The sequence below is a fragment of the Pleuronectes platessa genome, chromosome 3, assembly GCF_947347685.1.
Source record: "Pleuronectes platessa chromosome 3, fPlePla1.1, whole genome shotgun sequence".
Lineage (NCBI taxonomy): Eukaryota > Metazoa > Chordata > Actinopteri > Pleuronectiformes > Pleuronectidae > Pleuronectes > Pleuronectes platessa.
In genome coordinates, this window is record NC_070628.1 from 15,449,131 (window position 1) to 15,471,073 (window position 21,943).

At 41.4% G+C, this 21,943-nt stretch overlaps 2 protein-coding genes across 4 annotated transcripts; both read right to left on the reverse strand.

The window, feature by feature from the left end:
• Nucleotides 1-6,264: 6,264 nt before the first annotated feature.
• Nucleotides 6,265-11,433, reverse strand: LOC128436806 (serine hydrolase-like protein). Its single transcript, XM_053418672.1, has 12 exons — nucleotides 11,298-11,433; nucleotides 10,695-10,838; nucleotides 9,569-9,682; nucleotides 9,413-9,454; nucleotides 9,287-9,306; nucleotides 9,126-9,200; nucleotides 8,167-8,273; nucleotides 7,495-7,574; nucleotides 7,379-7,413; nucleotides 7,185-7,261; nucleotides 6,634-6,721; nucleotides 6,265-6,551 (listed from the first exon to the last, which is right to left on the reverse strand). Exons 1-12 carry the CDS (start codon nucleotides 11,329-11,331, stop codon nucleotides 6,420-6,422), a joined length of 948 nt encoding a protein of 315 aa, XP_053274647.1. The 5' UTR covers nucleotides 11,332-11,433; the 3' UTR covers nucleotides 6,265-6,419.
• On the reverse strand, nucleotides 10,863-21,753 carry LOC128436805 (serine hydrolase-like protein). Of its 3 annotated transcripts, none has more exons than XM_053418669.1 (13): nucleotides 21,571-21,753; nucleotides 20,589-20,732; nucleotides 19,480-19,593; nucleotides 18,870-18,911; nucleotides 18,716-18,735; nucleotides 18,528-18,602; nucleotides 17,044-17,153; nucleotides 16,884-16,963; nucleotides 16,733-16,767; nucleotides 16,541-16,617; nucleotides 16,362-16,449; nucleotides 15,449-15,541; nucleotides 10,863-11,437 (listed from the first exon to the last, which is right to left on the reverse strand). In XM_053418669.1, exons 1-13 carry the CDS (start codon nucleotides 21,626-21,628, stop codon nucleotides 11,294-11,296), a joined length of 1,080 nt encoding a protein of 359 aa, XP_053274644.1. In that variant the 5' UTR covers nucleotides 21,629-21,753; the 3' UTR covers nucleotides 10,863-11,293. The 3 variants fall into 3 exon arrangements, with proteins under 3 accessions (XP_053274644.1, XP_053274646.1, XP_053274645.1); XM_053418671.1 differs by lacking the exon at nucleotides 10,863-11,437 and adding an exon at nucleotides 14,762-14,883; XM_053418670.1 differs by lacking the exon at nucleotides 10,863-11,437 and having other exon boundaries at nucleotides 14,911-15,541.
• Between the last annotated feature and the right edge of the window lie 190 nt (nucleotides 21,754-21,943).

Here is a 21,943-nt window from a genome sequence, read left to right on the forward strand (position 1 = left end):
TTAAATCCCTCTGCTCTCCTCTTTGGCCACCCCCTCATCTGAATTCCTGCACCCCTCTCAGAAAGAAAATAATTGAACTCCTACTCGAAACAGATTAAGAGCCCAAGAGATGAAAGAGTCCCTGTCATGTGTCTACTCTGATGAGTTTGTTGACTTTGCTGAGTGAAAGTTCTTTGGATATGTGTGTACTCACCCACATACACTGATCCTGGGTAATACATAGTGACGTAATAAGGGTCCTCTGCTTCCTCCATGATAAAAGCTCTGTTTGCACGAGAGTAATCCACTTGGTTTGCTGCTGCTGGGGTCGTCCCCTCCGGTCCCTGGTAAACTCTGCTCTGCGGCTGCGGCTGCAGGTCAGAGACCCCCTTTGAACCGCTGCCAGAGCTGGTTGAGTTGAATGGGCAGCGAGCCGCAGAGGGGGGCCAGCTCACAACACATTTCTCTGAGGGGTGTTCTAGTAGCTTTGAGAGCACGCTATGGTGGTCAGGTGGGGCCAACATATCTGTTTGATTCAGCCACATGTCACTGAGGTTCACCTCTTTGTGGTTTTTATTCTGTCCAGTGGGTTCCTCGTGATCTGACGGGTGTTTTTTTGATGTGGCGCTCACAGCAGGGGCAGGCGAAGGTCGGGAGGCCTGAGTCTGAGGCGCCACCAGACATGTCTTCAGTCGAGTATGTACACGCTGAGAAGCCTTCGCTCTCTGGTCGATGTCTCTTGACCGGCAGCTGTAATCCTTTGAGAAACACTCAGACTGGCTTACTGTGCTCTGTGCATCCATCAGGGCGGCCTGACTTGGGGCCTTGGACCAGATTCTGTGTCTCTGCTGGGACGTGACATGATGCGATCCTCCCGTTTGTGTGGGCGAAGAGCTTCCTGTAACTCTCCTTGTATTATTTTCTTCCCCGGCTCTCCTGAGATTGAAGCCTGATAGAAATGTTGAATCCACTTTTGTTTCATCGCTCAAATCAAATCGTCTCCTCCTTCTCTGGATAGTGGGTGAAACAGTCGACTGACTCTCGGGAGGCGCTGTGCGAAATGAAATTTTGTGAGTCAGCTGTAAAGCTGTATTTCTCTCAGAGTACATTTGTTCACATGATTTATTATTTGAAGCTAAAGCTGCAGTTTGAGTGGGATATCTATTCTGAGGGTAGTCTATACATTTGCTTTGAGTTGCCAGTCCATCAAACACTGTCTGAGACTCTCTGTGAACAACATTAGACTTAATCCCCTCAGACTCTGATGAAAGAAATGTTTGTGTACCTGTCACTCCACTTGGCAGAAACTCCTGCTGCTGTCTGATGTTTGACTTTGGTTTAGGGATTGAAGAAAAGTCTGAATTCCTTGGTGGAGGCTTTGGTTTATCCTTTGAAAGGTTTTCTTTTTCCCTTTTGCCTTGCAGTGAGAAGGAATCCAGAGACATGGCTGCTTGTTTCTGGGGCTCAGAGTGAGTGTGATGCTGAGACCCTCTGCTCGTCGTGGGAGATCTTCTTGTGAAATCCAGTAAAACCTCTTGGTCAAGAATCTTATGCTTTGCCTCATTTGAGAAACTTTCTTTTGGCTCAACTTCTGTATTGGAGATGTTAATAGATCTAGCACGTCTTTCTGCTGCAACAGGAGAGGGCTGCTTCCCACTCTCCCCTTGACACAGGGACGTTGGAGAAGGACTCAGTCGGGGTGTTGGGACAGTCAGAGTTGGAGACACACTCGGCTGCAGCTGTGGCTGGTGCAGAAATGGAGAAAGATCCCTCCACTGTGAGGCGGGTAGATGGAGCGAGTCACTTGGCTTTGGCTTCAGAGAGGAAGCAGTGGGAGAGGAATTTGGATTCGGAGCAGGACAAATGGAGAAACTGGGCTTTTTAGAAAAAGTTGGAGAGCTGCATGTTTTGGGTTTGGCTCTTGGAAGCGTTGAAGCTCTTTCTCCGTGGATTCTCAGACATGATTTAATCCAAGAGGGCTGACAGGATGTCTCAGAGGAACAAATTGGAACAAATAATCTGGAACAAAAAAGAAGGGGAAGATGTGTGAACTACAAAATGAATTCAGTAGAATATTTACACTGTTACATAACAATAAAGCGAGCTGGGATATGAGCTGCAACTTATCTTACCTGTCAGTGCTTTTCGGTTTTGTGTCGTGTTTTTCAGAGATGAGTCCCTTCTCATCAAATGACGGGATCTGAATCATTTTCTTTTTAATAACAGGAGAAGAGAGCGAGAGAGGAGGTGACAAGCTGGCGGATGGATGTTCCCCTGTTTGTCTGGACGATGAAGACACTCGAGGCATCAAAGGTGCCAGACGCTCATAAACACTCATCTTGTTCTAAATAAGTTGGATAAGAAGGAGACGAAAACAAGGAGTAGTTGCAGGGGTGAGTAAAGGAAAATTAGGTTACAAGAAAAATACTGACTTTACTTGAATAAAAATAGCAGCAACAAAGTTCAAATTCCCCATTATTATAAGTAATGAAAACTAGCATCAAGATGTCACACGTAAGTATTATCTGCAGGTATATGCTTAAAGTAATGAAAGTCCCTTATATATATATATATATATGTTTTTAATTTCTCAACACATTTCCCTCATATAAATGATGACATGCAAAATTTATATAGGTCAGAAATAAATGTACTGTCAAAGTAAAAAGTAGAATTCAAGGGAACTAATAATGTTAAGTATACATTGAAAATGTACTTTGGTTAAGACTTATATTAATATATTGACGGGTAGGGCACTGCCACCATAAATTCAACTGAATAACAAAAATCGATGACGAAAAATATGAGTTGTTCAAAGTTAAAAATGAGGAAATAAGACACTAACCTGCAGCTGGACGCTGTGTCGCTGTTGTTGACTGTCTGAGCGAGTGAATAAGTCAACGAGTGTGAGACTGGGGGGACAGAGCAGTAGGAAGTAGTGGGCAACGAAGTGCCATTCTCCCCATTCCTTGACACTAAGGCCTCACTGTTTCACTCCCACTCTGGACGCTTCTGTTGTTCGGTGGGTCGAACATCTGTCTGTGAAGTGTCAATGTGCCGTGTAATCACAGAGGGGGAAAAAGTAGCAATATAACAATGTAGAAATGCTCAAAGTCAAGCAAAATTACTGTTTTCAAAAGTTCATTGTCATCAAAAGTACTGAATGTAGACGTATAAGAAGCATTGATAGAAGTATTCAATAATATTAAATAGAAGGACTGCATTTAGTATTATAGATGTAGTCACGCTCTACCCATGGCGCACATGCACTCCACAGATCTCAGGTATTATAATAACTTCATAATTACACAGACACATTAAACACAAAGAAATGAGGATTGAACTGTTTTATTTTTGTATGAACAAAAGTAGCATATGATCAGACAGTTTCCTCACCATGCTGTCAAGTGAAAACAATGGAAATCCAAAAATATACACTTGGAGCTGTTACCAAATACTTGTTTTCTTGGTCCGTCTAAGATAATCTTGGCACCTTGAATATATCAATTGTGTTTATTCCGCATATACTGTTCTATTAAAGTCACTACTACACCATTTTGGCACGGTGGCACTGTAACAATCCACAAGCGTCTCAGCAGCTGCCATCACCACAGAGAGGATTTAAAAACCCTCATCGCACTTATGTCCTTCACTTCAACGGGTTAATTGCACAATATAAGTAGACTCCATGAAATAGGCAAAGTGATTGTCGAAATACAAAATGTATGTTAAAGTTGGCACGAGTATAAGATGGCATGAGATTTACAAACATTTCTAAAGGGCAACATGTCCTCCAATAATCTCACAATCGCTTTCAGCATGTGGTCGTCTCCTCTATGTGCATTTAAAAAAAAAACTTTAAATCCCCCACTGCTTCAGCTTCCCCTGATGCCTACAGTAAAACTCTACAGACATGAGAGAAAAGTTGGAATGATCGGACAAGGTTTGAAATTAAAATAATCTTCTCCTACATCCTTTGTCTCTCCCGTTTTCTTTCTCCATCTCTTAAGGTGTTGGCCTCCATCCCTCCCGTGTCCCGGCAGCACCCCTGTCCAGATGGCCCCCGCCGCCTCGCCCTCCTGATCATATGAGGGCATTGCTATCATCATCTCTGCAGTTCACGCTGGCCACCAGCGGGTGATGCCGGACTGTTTTGCTGCTCCACTTGTGGGCCTCCTGTAGCCCGGGCTCCAGGAAGTACAGGCACGCTCCGAAGCCTGCCAGCACCAGAACCGACACCAGCAGGTAGAGGGGGACGAACCAGTCGAGGAACAGCCAGGACATCACTGCTGTCAGGGGCAAGAGAGACATGAGGGAAGGGTGAAGGAGGAGAGGACAGAAGGACAAATGGATGGTTGAGGGGACAGGGGAGGAGAGACATGATGGAAGAGGGGATGGAGAGGAACATTTTTGGATGAGTAGAGTTGTACTTATTGCAAACACTCCCTTTCTGCTGGGTTCAGTGTCATGCACGACAAACTGCAGCATGTCAGTGTCCCATTATTGGCACTCACTGCTCAGAAATCCCTCCTGCTCCCTCCTTACAATCACAAATACAGGACGGGGCACAGGAATGAACAGGATTTCTTAACACTCCGAAACATAGGATTTTTAACTTGCACAACAAACACAGTCGTTGAATCCTTGCATTCGAAATAGTGCACGACAGTAGAGAGAAGCGTGTTACCTGTAGACGCTGGTGAATCAGTGCAGTCTCTGTGCGTTTTGAGGGTGGGAGTGATGCGCGGCAGCTGCGAGTCGAGACAATCATCAGATCGCTTCCAGCGCTGCAGCTCCCACTGGTGCGTGTGGGACCGCGGAAGAAAAGCAACTCACAGGTGTTCTCCGAAGAGGCACGAGAGACAGAGGAGGCTGCACGCTGCGGCTGCATCCTCCAGCCCCTGGCTGTGACGTCCGAGAGGGGAGGGGTGGGGTTGCCATGACAACGCGGGTGACTGAAGAGGATGGAGGGAGTGGGAGGGAAAACTTATATAACTACAATCATTTTTTTTTGGGGGGGGGGGGGGGGGGGGAGGGTTGGCGGAGAGGAGAAGGGGGAGAAAGAAAGCCCCTTCAGATGTCTCTGGGTGCGCGCCGCCTTGCTGCCTGCTGCGTAAAATCAATTCCACTCCATTTAACACGCACGGAGGCCATCACACAGTTTATGTGACATTGAGAGAGAGAGAGAGAGAGAGGGGATATTCTCATGTGAGACAGCACCTCTAATATCTGCTCTGACTGATGGCAGTTGCAGCTTTCATGGAGTCACTCCCATGAGTTACATTTTTTGTCTTGCTGCTACGGGACAAAGGAGTGCATCCAAAGAGGATGATGATGCTGAAGATGATGATGATGCTGATAGTGATGATGATGGTGACGATGGCCTACATAATGACAAGTTGTCAAATTCTTTTTAATGCCATTTTTAGCTCTTCTGCACAGGCAGCAGTTAAACAGATCAGCTTTGTACTGGAAGTTTTCTGGAAGCTGGTGACAGGAGAACTCAGGCAGCAGCTGATGTCTTATGCAGAACAGTTTAATGCAGACATGATGCATCAAGGAGACAAGCAGGTGGAACAATATCCAACTGATAACAGAGTAACATGAGCAAATGTCACCCCCAGAGTCTCAAGATGTCTTCCACAGCATTCCCAATATATCTCCCTACTCTTGCGTCACCCATTCTAACAGCACATCCATGAAAGGCTAGAATTTCTGTCGCTCTATATTTTGCATGTAGGTGTTTGCATCCTATTGGATAGTTAAGCCTAAAATATTCTTTCCTAAATCCCATTGTGTCCTTGCATCTTGCCACTGGTGAAAAGAGTTGAAGTTGGTGCCTCTCTGTCTGGGGTATCTGAGTTAGACATGAAAGCCTCTAAGCGTAGACACTACAATGCACTGTAGGTTGGGCATTTATCTATAATCTGACCTTTGGTACTGCTGGGAGAGAGAAGGGAGTATCTGTGGAATTAGACAGGCACTATTCTCCTGTACAGCTATGATCCAGATCTGCACCAGGACCCAATGGGTTCTTTCCTGATCCATTCCACATCCTTCTATCAAGTTTCGATGAAATCTGTTAAATTGTAATCTCGCTAATAATCTGTCACGCTCAAAGACCCAAACATAGGAACAGACGCTAAAACAGGTGAAGTTGAATTTAGCAGAGGATTTGATCAGAACAAAGGGAAACACAGAGTTTAGATACACAAAAAGGCTAATGTGAGGATAGTTGAACATAGGTGAGACACATTAGCACAACACATCAGGCGGACAAGGGAATTTTACCCATACAAAATTTATTTTTAATTTAATACATTTTTTCAGTATGTTACATTGAGGAACAATTCACGGTAGCTTTAATACAGTAGCACAGGTTGATCTCACAGACAAATGGAGAACATAATGGAACTGTGACAGCGTGTTGGAGACTGTATTTATAACTTGTGCTCCGGCCTGGTTGACAATGACAACACTTTAGTTTGTAGCATGTTGGTCACAAACGGAGCGATGACCTCAGGGTTATTCAGGTGGACGTGATGATCGCCAGGTACCGTCACCACCTTGTGCTGAGGGAATGAGAAACGCAGGGATATTAGCTGGACATATTTATCAAACCAGCTCAAGCATATATTTAGAGGCCACACCCACATTTCTGTCCCGAAAGTTTTGAAGAAGAGCTAGGGTGAACTTCTCTTGGGCTGGTTCTGAAAATCTTCTTTGAACGCCGCCTTGTGCTCTGAAAAAAAGCAGAAGAAACTAGGATGAAGGTGACATTAAGTTATTGATACGCTGGTTTCAGACATGCACTGAACTCCTGAACTTCCTGAAATTATCAAGAGGGGCTAATGTCCTAGTCGATTTCTGGAACTTTCCCGCAAGTCAGTGGGTGTGTCAATGCCAACGAAGATGTCAACTCTGACAGACACTGACCACACTTGACTCTGCTGTCGATTTCCACCGCAGAATGTATACATCATGCACTGCCTCCTGGAAGATCTGCCCAGATAACACCCCTCATCTGAATGGAATGGATATTTTCCTATTGTTGTGAACACGTCGGACCCCGACACTCTCCTGCATTCATTTTCTTCATATGTGAAAGTTCAGAAAATGTCCCGACCCAAATTTTTGCAAACACTTTCAGGAGTTCATGTCTGAAAACAGCGTTATAGATATGATACAGTGAGTGTTTATCTTACAGAAGAACTAAAACTGAGGCTTGAATCCTCGACTGCATCTCCAGACTCTGCTCCAAGCTGAAGCGGTGTGAGTTTTTCTGAAAACAAAGACATGTTTTCATTTATGGGGCTGAATGATAAACCCCCCGGTGTGTTGAATACGAAAGGAAAGTTCTGAATGTGACGCAGGGTTCAAGAGGTTAAAAGTCACTTACAAAATTAACCCGCAGGTCTCTTGAGAACACAAAACCTGCTGAAGAGAAACACAGTCAGCTGCAGGCACAGTGAGATTACTCCTCACCGAGGGGGAGAAGAAGAGATAAAGACGTACCTCCTTCAACCTGCACCAGACCTCGCTCTATCAGGATGTGCGCAGACTGTTCAGACAGAGTGGGGTTTGCATCCAAGAGCCTGAAGGAAATAAAGTATTTTGAGTATACAGGCCAAGCTACAAAAGTCTAATATTCCTTTTAAAACTCCAATGACACTCAACAGAGCATATACAGTATATCTGCCAATGTCTTTTTTGTTGTTCAGCACTGGTCACCTAACATCCTTGAAAACAATGACAAAATGCCATTAAGAAACTTTACAAAGAGTCTATTTGATATTGCACTGTTCCAATACTTAGACCAAGTCATATGTCTGCCAAGGCCAAACAGTGAAACCACATTTAAATGAAATAGGTAAGGAGTTTTATTTTGCATCTACACTAAATTGTACACACTCAATATAGTCTCCAGAACATGTCAGATTAGCTCATGAATTACTCTTAAAGAAATCATGGAATATTAAAAAAAATACAATCCTCACAATGTTAGATGGGAAAGAAATGGATCCACCCCCTGATTCAGATCCAAACCAACATTTAATATGGTTCTCTCCGGACTAATATCACACCCTACTCCAAGTTTTCACACAATCATGCTTAGAAACAAACAGACAAACTAACAAACAGGGTAGATTACGGGGGTGATAACCAACTGCTGGGATAGTATGATACCTCTTAACCGCCTCCTTGTGAGTGTAAACTCTTTTCTTTACTTCTGTCTTTTTCTCAAACTGAATCATCTCATCTGTCCCCTGCCTCAACACCTTGTACATCTCTTTCTGTAGGAAGAGGTAGAAAAGAAAGATGAGGGGATTAGGTAGAAAACTAGAGCTCTCAATAAAATATAAATGTTTCAGAGTAAAGACAGAATATAACTGAGGCACGATGCAATATCACTGCAGGGATCTTTTGCAGTATAAGCAGCCCAGCTTCCAATTTTACGTATAAACTATTATATATAACATATTAGTACATAAAACATATCACTGAGGTCATGTCCCCTGCATTCATTCCAAGGATTATGGAGCTTGAGCAAATTGGAGAAACTTTATTTTTAATGTATTTATTTACTTATATTATAGATTATTTTATTGTCAATATATTTGATCAAAAACTTATAGCCAACAATATTAATAAGAAACTGACTTATTGCCCCAGCCAGTTTTCCTTCCTTGAAGCAACACTTAAACCTTCACTTTGGAAAGAACAATTTACAGAGGAGGCTGTGGTACAACTGAATAAATAAAATACATTATTTTGTCTCTTTATATACAAACTATAGTAACATTTAATCAGCACTATGGCTGTTACTGGAGCAACCGAGGTCAGGTGCATTTTTTCTTGGGATTTGGGAGAATTAGCAAAACATTTCAATGATATATTATTCTATATTCAATATATTAAATTTGAAGAATTTTACAATTAAAGGATTCATTTTTGGCCCAGATTTGATTCCTTTAAGCAACACACACCTTCATTTAGAGCAGGATGTTGTGGAACAGTTGAATAAAATATATATATATATTTAATCAGATTCTACTTTGACTCATAACTTCAGTGTTTCTAATATCCTGGCTAGAGTCTGGCAATAAATCACATAGTTTCTGAGACTGAGGTGTAAATAAATGTACCGGATCCGTTGGTAAGAATCCATAAGAGTCCAAGAACACGAGAGCGTCCACCATCTCAGGATACAGTGCAGCGAACTGTGGAAACACAATCAGGTACAACAGGATGACACCTCATGAGGAAACACAGCAGAACAGTGTGTGTTTACACATCAGCCACTCACCATCCCTGCAATGTCCGCACCTGTAAATACAAAGAGGCTTCATGTTATTTACACTTTCACTTTTTCAACGCAGCAAAGTATACAACACACAGATTGTTATCTGTTGTGTCCTGGTGGTGCACTCACCCATACTGTGGCCTATGATGGAGAATGTCCTCAGCTTCAGAGCTGCAGGAGTTAAGATAAAATAAGGTAATCCATGATAAAGCCATCAATGGGGAGATTAGCAACAAATGAATAATTTAATTTCACACATCATGGAGCAGGATTCATCGCACTCACCCCCAGCGACTCTGAGAACATCTGCCACGTACTCGAGCACAGAGTAGAAGACTCCAGGAGGACGGTGCGATGAGCGGCCGTGACCTGCCAGGTCCACCGCCAGGTATCTGCACTCTGAGAGGACGGACAGGGCCTCAGTCACACACCACACATTAAAGTGATCCCAGTTAGAATGTACTTCATGGGTCCGTATATTCTTTAGCAAAAATTACCGGGAAAGAGTGAAGTAATTTATTATTGATAATAGGTAAATAAATAAAAGGTTCAAATATATACAGTAATGGTTAAAAAAATTATTATAAACATAATGTTAAATAATGGTTTTATAGAAATTGTTTAGTAAAATGATATTTAGCAACGTAAGCGATAATGAATGAAGAGCAGCTCTTGTTGCTGAGCTGAGACAAATCTGATCATTTTAAAGGGACAGACTTCACATTGAACCACTATATCTATCTATCTACTGATTAAATAACAAACTAGTGTCCTGTTTTTTTTACAGTCCTATCCTGTTTTGAGAAACCTGAATATGCTGCCTGTGCCTGGAGCCCACCAACTGAAACCTGGATATTCTGTTGCGAGTAAACACCTTAACCTGGAGGGTATTCCATCACACTGGCTGAACTAGCCCTGGTTTAAGTGAATTGGTCAAGCTTGAATTGGCTTGAACTTTTCACTGGCTTGAAAAAAATAACTGATAAACAGTTCCACGATACTTTGATGTGCTAACAGACTGTGACAGCAACTTTAATTGTTCATGCATACAAACTTTGAGACACTGCTGGACGTAACTGGACCGTGATCCTGGTACTCATGCTTTAGAGCAGGCTAGCTCTAAAGCAGGAGTTACCATGGTGAGTGAGAAGAAATTAATTTAAGACTGTCATGGGATGGATCCCTCACTTAAATAAGCCAGACTTATCAAAGTAAACCAGATCCACTGGTCTAACTCAGTGATTTCTCACAACCACTGAACGTGTTGTCCAGTACAGTTTTTTCACAGTTTCACCATCTTTCCAGTAAAAACTTGAAAGATGGTGAAACTTCAGCCAGTGTAGAGAGATACACATTAATGCTAAATTTGTTGATAATTTTTGCAATACATTTTTGGTGGGTCGTGATTTACCTTTGGGCAGCAGGGGGATGAGGGTGTTGAATGAACCACAGTTGTCAGCCCAGCCGTGCAGGCACAGAACAGGACGGCCCTGATCAGGACCCCAGACTTTACCCCTGATCTCTCCCCATGGGACTGGAACTGAGAGCTCTGACACTGGACACACAACACAACACAACACAACACAACAACACAAAACAACAAAACAGCAAATCTCAACAACACAGGCGTCAGTGTGCAGCTCAAACACTGTGACATCATATATATATACAGACAGAGTCATAAGGTATAAATGACATAGAAACCCAACAGATTACTTGATGGTTTACAGATAAACAAAAGAGCTAAACTTCACAGAACTTATTCTTTATTAACTTATTTCAGTGTCTGATGATTCTGAGTTGAAGTCTAAATAAAAAGTTAAAGTGAATAAGCTGCAGCTTTGTTCCAATGCACCTTTAGATTTGTAAATCAAACTCTGCAGCTCAGAGACAATGATCTTTACTACCGCGCGTGGAGCCTGTTTACAACATCAACTCTGCTTTGGTGCTAACTCAGTCTGACGGAAACACTTTCTCACAGCGCGGATTGTTATCATTATTCACACTTTCTCACCTTCTCTGTCCAACTGAGCTCCAGACGCTTCCATCTTTGCACGAACTTGCAAACTTCACTGCGCACTTCCGGGTTGTGGAGCCTGCAGACTCCAGGAGAACTACTTTCCCTCCGCTGGGTCTCACAGGCAGCCTCCTCTGCTGCGAAGGAGGACACAGTGGAAAAAAACATTTCCAGCTAAATGGACATCATGTTGGTGTATATTTCACTTTCCTCTGTTCTTCAACGTGGGCTGCTTAAAGTTTGGTTTTACGTTGTTTAATTTTTTTAACAGGTTTTTCCTTGAAAGCCTCAGGTCGCATTAATACGACCCCTTGTATGTTTCAATCAGGTTAATTTAACTGATTTGAATGTGTTACTGAACCCTTCAGTGTTGTGCAAGTTCACTACTCTCATGAACAAGTTCAAAGTTCAGTTCATACAAGTAAACATTCATAGTTCACCATTTAAATTCTGAACTAGTCCATATTTCAGTTCATTTCATAGTTTTAAGGTGGAAAGTGAGAATGAAAGACTTAACTTGTTAAAGAAAACTTTATCCATCACTACCCCTTGCCTTTACTGTCGGAATGTTTATCAGACAGGGTGTAAAATTCCCTCAGATAATAATAAGGTGCATCGGATCTCGGATGTAGTTGCTGAGTCTGCGTCTCTTCTTTCTCTCGCCATCTGTATATGAGACCGAGAGCTGTTGTGTTGCAGGTATGGCCTGCCCCTTTAAGGAAAGTTTGTAGTGTGTGACGTAGTGCACCAGGGTATTGTGGGAAAGACGCTCTTTATAAACACACGGGAAAGACGTGTGTTTATAAAGAGAAGTGACGGAGCACCTAGAGGTGATGCGAGTGTTGCTCCTGCTGTATATCCGAGAAATAAAGTGGCCGCATTCCAAGTAAAGAAACATCTCCTCCTCCTTCTTCACGGAGTGGTCCGTACGGCTGGTTACCGGCCAGACAGCGAGCCAAGATAACCAGTGACACGGGCGGCTCCTGGTACAGGCGACATAGGAGACTGATTTATCATGACGTGACACATGCAAAGTAAAACAATACATTAACGTCACACCATCATCCTCTAACCCCGGGGACTCACCGGAGGTAGAAGCGCTGTGAAAAGCGCTCCGCCTCCTTTCCTCGCCCATGGTAAATACTTTGGCTGTTCGCACCGGCAGCGTAGTGCCGGGAAGAACCAGGAAGCACCGCGGCCACACACACAAGCACATAATCTCTTGTGGGGGGGTGGCGGCTACAGGCTTGCGTAGGTCAGTCACCTGTGAAGACCAGCGTCATTTACCCCTGAACCAGCGCGGAGAATTGATGATGATGAAATGTAATATAAACATTTTAAATATAAAATTAAATATAATTTTTTTTAATTAACTCAAATATATATATTTTTTTAATTAAATTAAATGGGGAAAAAAATAAATGCGCAGAAGCCCATTGCGCACATTCTGCGCAGAAGCCTACTGCGCACATTCTGCGCAGAAGCCCATTGTGCACATCCTGTGCAGAAGCCTACTGCGCACATTTGCGCACATCCTGCACAGAAGTCTACTGCGCACATTCTGCGCAGAAGCCTACTGCGCACATTCTGCGCAATTGCGCGCGCAGCTTTTTTTTTTTTTTTTTAATTCTTGTTTGTGCATGGAGTCGCCTCAGAGGAGATTTCTTCTAAATGTTTATGTAAAAGCAATAGGTTTATTACAGGACAGTGGATCATATGGATTCAGCCTCCTGATTCAGCCTCCTGGCGACAGTGAGTGGAAAAAGGTGCTGGAAACCATTGATGGGTTCTGGCTTTAACATGGATTTGATGAGGTTTGTTTGTAATGGCTAATGGGAGCTGTGTGGGAGCTGTGTGTTTTTTTTGCTGTGTGTTTTTGCTGTGTGTTTTTTGCTCTTAGTTGTGTTAAAAAACGTGTAGCTTGAAGTAGATTCACCTGTTTATCTCAGAATGAGGCCATAAAAAGAAACGCTCAAAGTCTTGTGGGACACAGGTTAGTTTGGAAGTGGGGCAGGACTTGTTCCTCTGTGGTATAAATAACTGTGTTTATACTCAGCTCAAAGATTGAACTTGCTAAAACCCAGTCATCTGGTAAGTTAAAGTTAACATAATGTTAGATAACTAGGATGGCACAAGGTAGAGCACATTGCATTCCACACTGACAGATATCAGTTCCCCCCTTTCATCAAGATCCATGAATTATTCCCTGGTGAAAATCTAAAAAGAGGAGGTATGCATTCTACTGAGTGATATTCTGGTTAAATTGGTAACTGAGAATGTCTTATTTGGGGGGTTTGTAAAATAAATAAATTTTATATATTTCTAAAACAAATTTTTAGTGATTTTTGTAAAATTAAAAAATGTTCTAATAAATCGAATGGCACCCTTTTCCTGTTATTAAGGTGGATACAATACAAATGACACTTACAGAGCACATATATCACACAGGCTCATCAATCCTATACGTGGTTGACGAGTTCTTTCAGTAGAAATATAACAATATAAGATTACGTTTTTGTCTGATAGCTCTGCTGAATTATTTGTCATAAAACATAGTTTAAACCACATCCACTCCTAAATCTAATGAGTAGGAGGCCCAGGGCCCATCTTTCCAACAGGTTTGCTCCATATTGGTTCAGTAGTTTTTGTGTAAACCTGCTGATAAGCCAATAAACAAACTAACAGACTGACACGGGTGGTGGTGGAGAAGATGTGTCAAACCATGTAGTAAACACGATCTACAGTACTTGTACTTACTCCTCAGACTTCACACCCTTCCTTCCCACTGCTCACCAACCTCCGAGACTAAACATGAGACACTGTACTACATCTGATGAAATATTGAATTCCCGTAGCAGACTTCAAACACATCACAGAGCATTTCAAACTTTCTGCTGCAGATTGAGCTGAACACAGAATTCTGCAGCTGCTGTTCATTCCACTCATTTCTTCTGGGTGAAGCTCTGACATTTCTTACAACAATATCTCTGTCTGATTACTGCATCAGTGTTTAAATTGTGTGTAAACACACACCATCTTTCTTTAGCCAAAACATTCCTGGTCCTCAGAGGATGAACCCACATCAGTTTTATCACCACCAACAGATCAGAGTTACCACCTGTCCAAAATTTGAGTTTATTATCTTGGTCAAGGAGGTTATCTTTTCATCTGTGTTTGTTTGTTTGTTACCAGGATTACGCAAAAACTACTCAAGGGATTTCCATGAAACTTTGTGTAAGGGTAGAGTTTGATCCAATATACAACACAAGCAATTGAAAAAAATGAAAAAAAAATTGTCTCGTTAAGGAAGCTGATTTATGTGTGTGCTATTTGGGGCAGTTCCAAATAAATCCAAATCTGGATCAAATAAATTCAATGTGGTTTCATAAAGGGGACTGTTGGGTCTTGGTGGAGGTCCACACTCTGGTATGCACAAAATACAATCAGCACCTTTAATTAAATAAATGTTTTCAATGCATTTATTTTGTCAGTGTGGACAGTCATGGATGTAAACTGTCACTCGATTGGTCGGCAGAGGCAAACGGCTTCAAGGCATTTACGCTACTGTGCTCCTCCTTTCAAACTGTAAATAACAAGAAGATTCAGAGCATTGTTGTGTTAAAGGTGTTATTCTACCGGTTAAATACAAATAGACAAAGCACTGCATTAAAACCTGCTGTTGACCACTGATGCAGACGTGATTCATTGGATGGAATCATGAACAAGATTATTCACTTGATCAGTGAGAACAAAAATACAAACTGTATCAAAAACACATAGACGCTGCATTTCATTGATCCCCTCCTTCAGTAGTTTACAGATGAACTAGAGTTTAACAAGAACTTGGTGTGAAAAATCCCACCATCATTAGAAAAATCTCTCTCTCTCTCTCTATATATATATATTATATTATAATTATTATATATTATAATAATAATTATTATTATATATATTAAAATATTTCAAATCACATGTGCCAGATAGGTTAAATTAAAACACTACAGTATAAATAAAATAATGTAAAAATGCCCATAAAACATTTATAAAACAGTGGATGACAGACTGCGCTGGCTAAGTTAGTTTTTTTTATGTGATTCCTATAACTTAGACGTCGGTAGATCTGTCAGTCTGTCCGACTGCGCACATACATTGGTCTGCAGGAAGTCCGACACCAGTGGAGCGACGACCTCAGCATCATTCAAGTGGATGTGATGATCACCAGGTACTTTCACTACGGTTTGCTGAAAGACAGATGCACACACACAGTTAGAAGATTGTTAGAGATAAAATGAATGTGTTAAAAAACATCCTGTAGGTATGGAGCATCATTATCATTTATTATACTGTCATCAGGTTCATAATTCTGGCCACTTGGAGAATGTAGAGTCAATATTCTCACTCTCTTAATTCTGGCGAGTCTCTTGTTGACTTGTTTGTTGTTTCCCAGGAGGTTTTTCAAGGTTTTTCTCTGAAACAAGCTGCCTGCTGTCTTATCATTTATCTAGTACTAGAAAATGATTAAGTTGATCACAAACCTCCGGGAAGGTAGAGGACAGAGTCTTATCAAACGCTGTTTACTACCTGGAATTAAATATACAGTTGAATATCAAAGAAATCCTGTGAAGTCAAATATGGGGGAGGTGACCTGAGATTACTGGTGAAAACATTCTAATCATAAAGTTCTTATAAATGTACAAAGTGTAAAAGTCACTTTCAAACACATGCATGAAACAAAAAAAGAAAAATTGTATTTTTGTTATTATTCAAAGCTGATTTACATTATTTCATTGTCAGCATATATATAATGATATACTTTGCTTTGTTCTTCTCCTCATCCTCTCCCACCAGCAGCACTGGACCAGGTACAGTATGTAGGTCAGGGTCTAATTTCACAGCTCTAACAAACGATGCTGCCTCTGAGACACTGAGCCTTTTTACTACACTGCTTCTACTGCACCTCTGCAGCTGTCTGTCTACTGGGCACAATTACACACAGGCCTAACGGCTAAAAATAAACACAAAGACGCAAGAGCACCCACTTTACTACAGAAACACACTCACATTTCTGTCCCTATAGGCCTGCACAAGAGCTGACGAGGCTTTCTTTCCATCTCGTTCAGCAAACACCTTCTCGAAGCCGTCCTCTGCTCTGTAAAGACAAAGAGGTGTCCACACTTAGTGAGGCTCAGCGTTGTACTGCTGGAGTTTAGTGCTTGAAATATGTCAAATGCGGCAGTTACAGAATAACGAGGGTGGAGGCTGTTATCCTCTTCTGGAACTCCAGACACTGCTCCAAAGTGGTGCGCACGATGTTTTTCTGTCATCACAAAGCAAAAACACAATGTAGCTGCAGTATATGGGCTTATTATGACACCTTTGGGAGAACTTTAAGAAAGTAAGTGATGAGCTGGAGCAGTTCAGCAGCAACTTACCAGATTGAGACGAAAGTCTCGAGTGAACGCAACTCCTGCAAGAGAACAACGCATTATATCACAAGCGTGAGAGGACAATATACATAGTGAGGCTTTTCAAAGAATTGGGTTCTCAGAGGAGGAGCAGCAACAAACAACAGAGCAGACTGACCTCCGTCTACTTGATCGAGACCTCGCTCTAAAAGGATGCGCACAGACTGTTCAGACAGAGTCGGGTTGGCCGCCAAGAGCCTGAAAGAAAGAAAATACACCTTTTATAAAAGATTTGCACAAACAAAATTACTGAACCAGCATATATGTGAAGGTAATACCTCTCAGCTGCCTTCTCATAAGTGTAAACTCTTCTCCCCCTTTCTTCTGCCTTTGCTTCAAACTGAAGCATCTCATCCAGGCCCTGTCGGATCACTTCTGGAATTTCTTTCTGCAAGAAAAGGAAGGGGCTCCATTCAATATTAATAACGAGACAATTGCTGATAAGACAATACTGACAAGAGTGGATTATAGAAATCATATTGGCTGCCTGTGTGTTTTAGAATTGATTTCAACATATTGCTGTTGACCTTCAAGGGCTAGGTACCAGAGATCTGACGTCCTCTATGTAAAAATATTGACGCCCGAGTCATTTAAACTGCAAATGCAGGATCAAAACATCTTATAATAATAATAAGAAGAAAAAGAATAATAATACATCGCATTCATATAGCACTTTTCAAAGCTCTCAAAGACGCTTTACATAGAACAATCAAACAATCTTGGTCGATTTGCTCTGCCTTGAACGCATCGTCTGAGTTATTTATATATTTATCCTCGCTGCTTACCACCATGCATTGCGTCTTAAACTTAAACCTAAACTACATGCACTTTGAAGTTAGGCAACTTGTCCTTCTATCCCCTTCTACCTACTCTGTGTGTTTTTGTGGAAAAGTCACTTGAAGATGGTTTTGCTGGAGCAGAACGACAGATTTGTTTTCAGCCACATAAAAATTCATAGAAAAAAAAAACAATTGTCCATCCCTCTTGAGACGGTCTGTCCTCCAGGTGACCTTTCCGTTCAGCTTGGAGAGAGACATTTTGGTGTCAGGTGCAACAGCAGGAAAGTTCTGCTGGTTAGAGCTATGATGTTTGCGGATAAGTTGTGCAGTAGTTTAATGCTATATGTGAATTAAGGAGCTCAGGTTTGTTCTACGGGTTTTTTGCCGATTTCAACAAGATCAATTTAAGACCTTTTAAGACCTTTTGAAGACTCTAATAAAAACAATGGAAACACCACATTATCTCAAACTATAGGCAGAGACAGTAGGTATTCATCATCCTTCCCACATCCAACCTGTGGATACTGAGATAAATTCTGACCAAGGTGTTGGACTCTTTGTAGTTTTATTATAATGTAATACTATCTGTATCCCTGATAAAGAACTACAACACACACAGATATCAACAAACTATGCATGTCAACCAAAAATATCTCTTAAAACATAAAACTCATTCTTAAGTGTGGCTGAGGGGTATTAAAGTACATATTCAATACCTAATATGTAATATTTTAGCATAGACAATACTTATTAAGGCTTAAATTAAGATTATTACATTTAAAGACTCTGTGGAAATCCTAGCGCTTACACTGAGATCAAATACTTTGGTATAACTAAAATAGGAAAACATATAAAATATATATATTTGTGAGTCAGGTTATAGTTTGAATCCACAGATGTACATTTATAGATCGTTCTTCACTCTCAAAATCACAGCACAGTCCTGCAGGGACGAGTCTCAAAGGTAAAAACTGTTAATGTACCGAATCTGTAGGTAAAAATCCATAAGAGTCCAGCAGTACGATAGAATCCACCTTCTCAGGATACAGAGCGCTGAACTGTGGAATACAAAGTACACAGCCGATGCAGAAATTATAATAAAGTAATAATAATAATAATAATAATTAGGGTCTGTTCATCATTTGAAAACTGTTCTGATCTGGTCACTTACCAATCCAGCAATGTTACCACCTGAAATTAAACAAAAAAAGAAGGTGGACACACACGTCATAAATATAACATGTGACGTACATCCAACATATTATAAATATGTTAATATTCTAACATGGTAAATGTCTCCAATTCTGCTGTGTGGCTCCACTCACCCATACTGTGGCCTATGATGGAGAATCTGTTCCACTGCAGAGCTGCGGAAGTTAATTTCACACTTCATCAACCAGGCTCAATATCTCACCACAGAACAGACTGAGTGATACAGTGTGTTATATATTTCTATAATATTAATTTCTTTCTGCATTCATATACTGCTATTGCAAGTTGATGCAAAATTAAGTAAAACCTTTGATTAAAAAAAAAAAGAGTCATGCAGTTGTCGGAATGTGATGGACATAGTCGTCTTCATCATCTTTGTCCTCAGCTGAAAATATTGTAAGATGTGGTTGAAAGCTCAAGGAAGAGCCAGTAAGGGTTTGTTTTCCTCCAACCGACTTCAAAGGTGAACCTTCACTGTTCAGGTATATATTCATTTAACTTTGTTCCGTCGTTACACATCAGGGAAAACTCAAATTTTAAAGAAAAAAATGAAATGAATGAAGTTTGTCCTTAAATAAAGAGTGAACAGTTTATTACAGTGAGGAAAAGGCTGATTCGCATACAACTGTAGCTAAATAGCTAAAAGGAGAATAACCTGATGCTGTGACAGGGATGTTTGATTTGAACTAGGAGCTAAACCTGCCGGTTCTTGAACTCACACACCGTCAGCGACTCTGCGTACGTCCATCACATACAAGGGAAAGGAGTAGAAAGCTTCAGGAGGACGATGTGAGGACAGACCGTGACCTGGGAGGTCCAACGCCACGTATCTGTACTCTGAGAGGATGCACAGACAGAAAGAATCAGAGAAACAATAAGCTATATTCTAAGCTGAAAAACGTTCTAAAGTAAATCCCTATAGACAGTGTTAAAAAACAGAACGTCATATCACAGACGCAAATCAATTACAGACTCAAGCAACTGCAATTATGATATCAGTGTCTTGGTAAAGGGCAGCGGTAAATGAGTGCAAGACAGTGTCTTTGGCTTAAGGCCAAAGACACTGTCTTGCACTCCACAATACTGCTCCACAATACTACCATATGTTGAATCAATTCTGTTATGGATACGTCTGGCGTCCAGGCCTGCTGAGTTACAGAGCCGTTATAACTGAGAAATACTGCTGACTCTGTTTGAGGTTAAAAACTCCAGGGCTGCTTTTTAGTCTGGACGTACACAAACAGAGATGTTTGGAAACTATGACGTAAACACTCACAATATCTTGCTGATTGTGTCTTTTCTGTACCAACACAGACTTCACAGAGTAAAACAACCAGCATTAGCCTGGGCCATCACTTTAGTGCACGAGATGGATAATCAATTACAAACGTTGCTAACCCGTTAATTATATGCTAACAGCTGTGGATCAGTTAGATTCTGTATTTAACAATGATATAACTGTTTACATGTGTAATAAAGATATTATTTGAGGAATCTGCGACGTGTCCAACTCTAAGGCAAAACGCTGGAGTGCATGTAGGCTTAGTCTGAACAGTCTAGCGTTGTGAGCGACACATTTTTTTTTTTACAACTTCTGCCCAAAAATAAAAAAGAATAGCTGTTGTTTTTTTAATAAGTCGATGAGGATATTTATGTCTTCACATTACATTGAATTAAAACAGAGTGAAGGGACATTTACTCTTCAGCTTCAGTGGTGGTGAACCAGAGAGAACACTGCTCTCACACTTGCCGGTATGAGGAGTTCAAACTGGCCTGTTGAAAGCAGTGTAAACATTTATTGAGACGCTAATAAAAGAACAAACAATAATTACCTTTGGGCAGCAGGGGGATCAGGGAGTTAAATGTTCCACAGTTGTCAGCCCAGCCGTGCACACACATCACAGGACGCCCGTGATCAGGACCCCAGACTTTTCCTCTGATCTCTCCCCATGGGACTGGAATAGAGAGCTCCGACACTGGACACACAACACAACACAACACAACACAATCTGTTTTAGTTAGTTAGCAGGAGTACGCAAATCAAAGAACATGTTACCATGAAACCTGGTGGAAGGATGTTGTGTGGATCAGGGGAGAATTTTGGTGCAGATCCGAATCAGGGGGCAGATCCGGGAAGGATGTTTTAACAAATTTTCCCTGATTTCCCAGGGATTTTTCTTCACATCAGACATGTTTAGGGAACTAATATCTGTGAGTGTGTGGAATTTGATGCAGCTTGATTGAATTTAAAGGGACTGTTGGGCCTTGGCGGACGTACACACTCTGCTAGGTGCCATTCTTGTTGATTAATATATTAGGTGACAGACAGGAAACTGAAACATCGTTTGAGTAAAAATATCACAATGTTTCTTTTATCTCTGTTTTCTACCTTTGAGAAGTGAACATGTTTGGACCTCAGACTGTTGGTTCAGACTAAACAGGCGATCGGTCGTTGTCATGGTAGTCCAGACAACTGTGACTCATCATTTGACGAGTGATCGTCCTGAGACTGAAATGTCAGAAACCTGAGAAAAGAACCACATCAAACAACCTCTGGCTCCTTAATAGGTTGACTGCTTTCATGACTCTTCAGAAATGTGGCATATGCATTATAATAGATCTACCTATCCTGCCTCATATTTAGTTTACGTTATTAATATATATATATTTAGTTGTGAGTCTTTTAAACATCACACACAAACACACACATGCAACCTTGCACCCAAAAACACATACACTTGCACGCACGCACACAGATACACTTGCACACTTGCACACACAGAGACACACACACACACACACACACACAGTTACCTGCTTGTTTGACAGTGCTGGAGTTCAGGTGCCTGGCGCCCTTCAGACTCCGCATCATGGTGGACAACACCTCTGCTCTGAGTTCACACCTGAAACATGTGATTCAAGATATTAGTTATGAAACAGGAACCAGTGAGATCACAACTCCTTCACAGGCTCCTCCTCCTTCTTCTTCTTCTTCTTCTTCTGGTTTAGTGCTGCACTGTAACCAGCTGAGCCCTGTCGCCCCCTGCTGTTTACTTGTAGTGTCGGTTCAGTCTTTGTGTCACTCCACTGTTCAGCACACAGTCCTTATTGTGTCACTGCTATCAGTTCAATATCCTGTTTGTTTTATGCTCACCCAGCGCCCCCTGGGAGGTTTAATTATCATGGA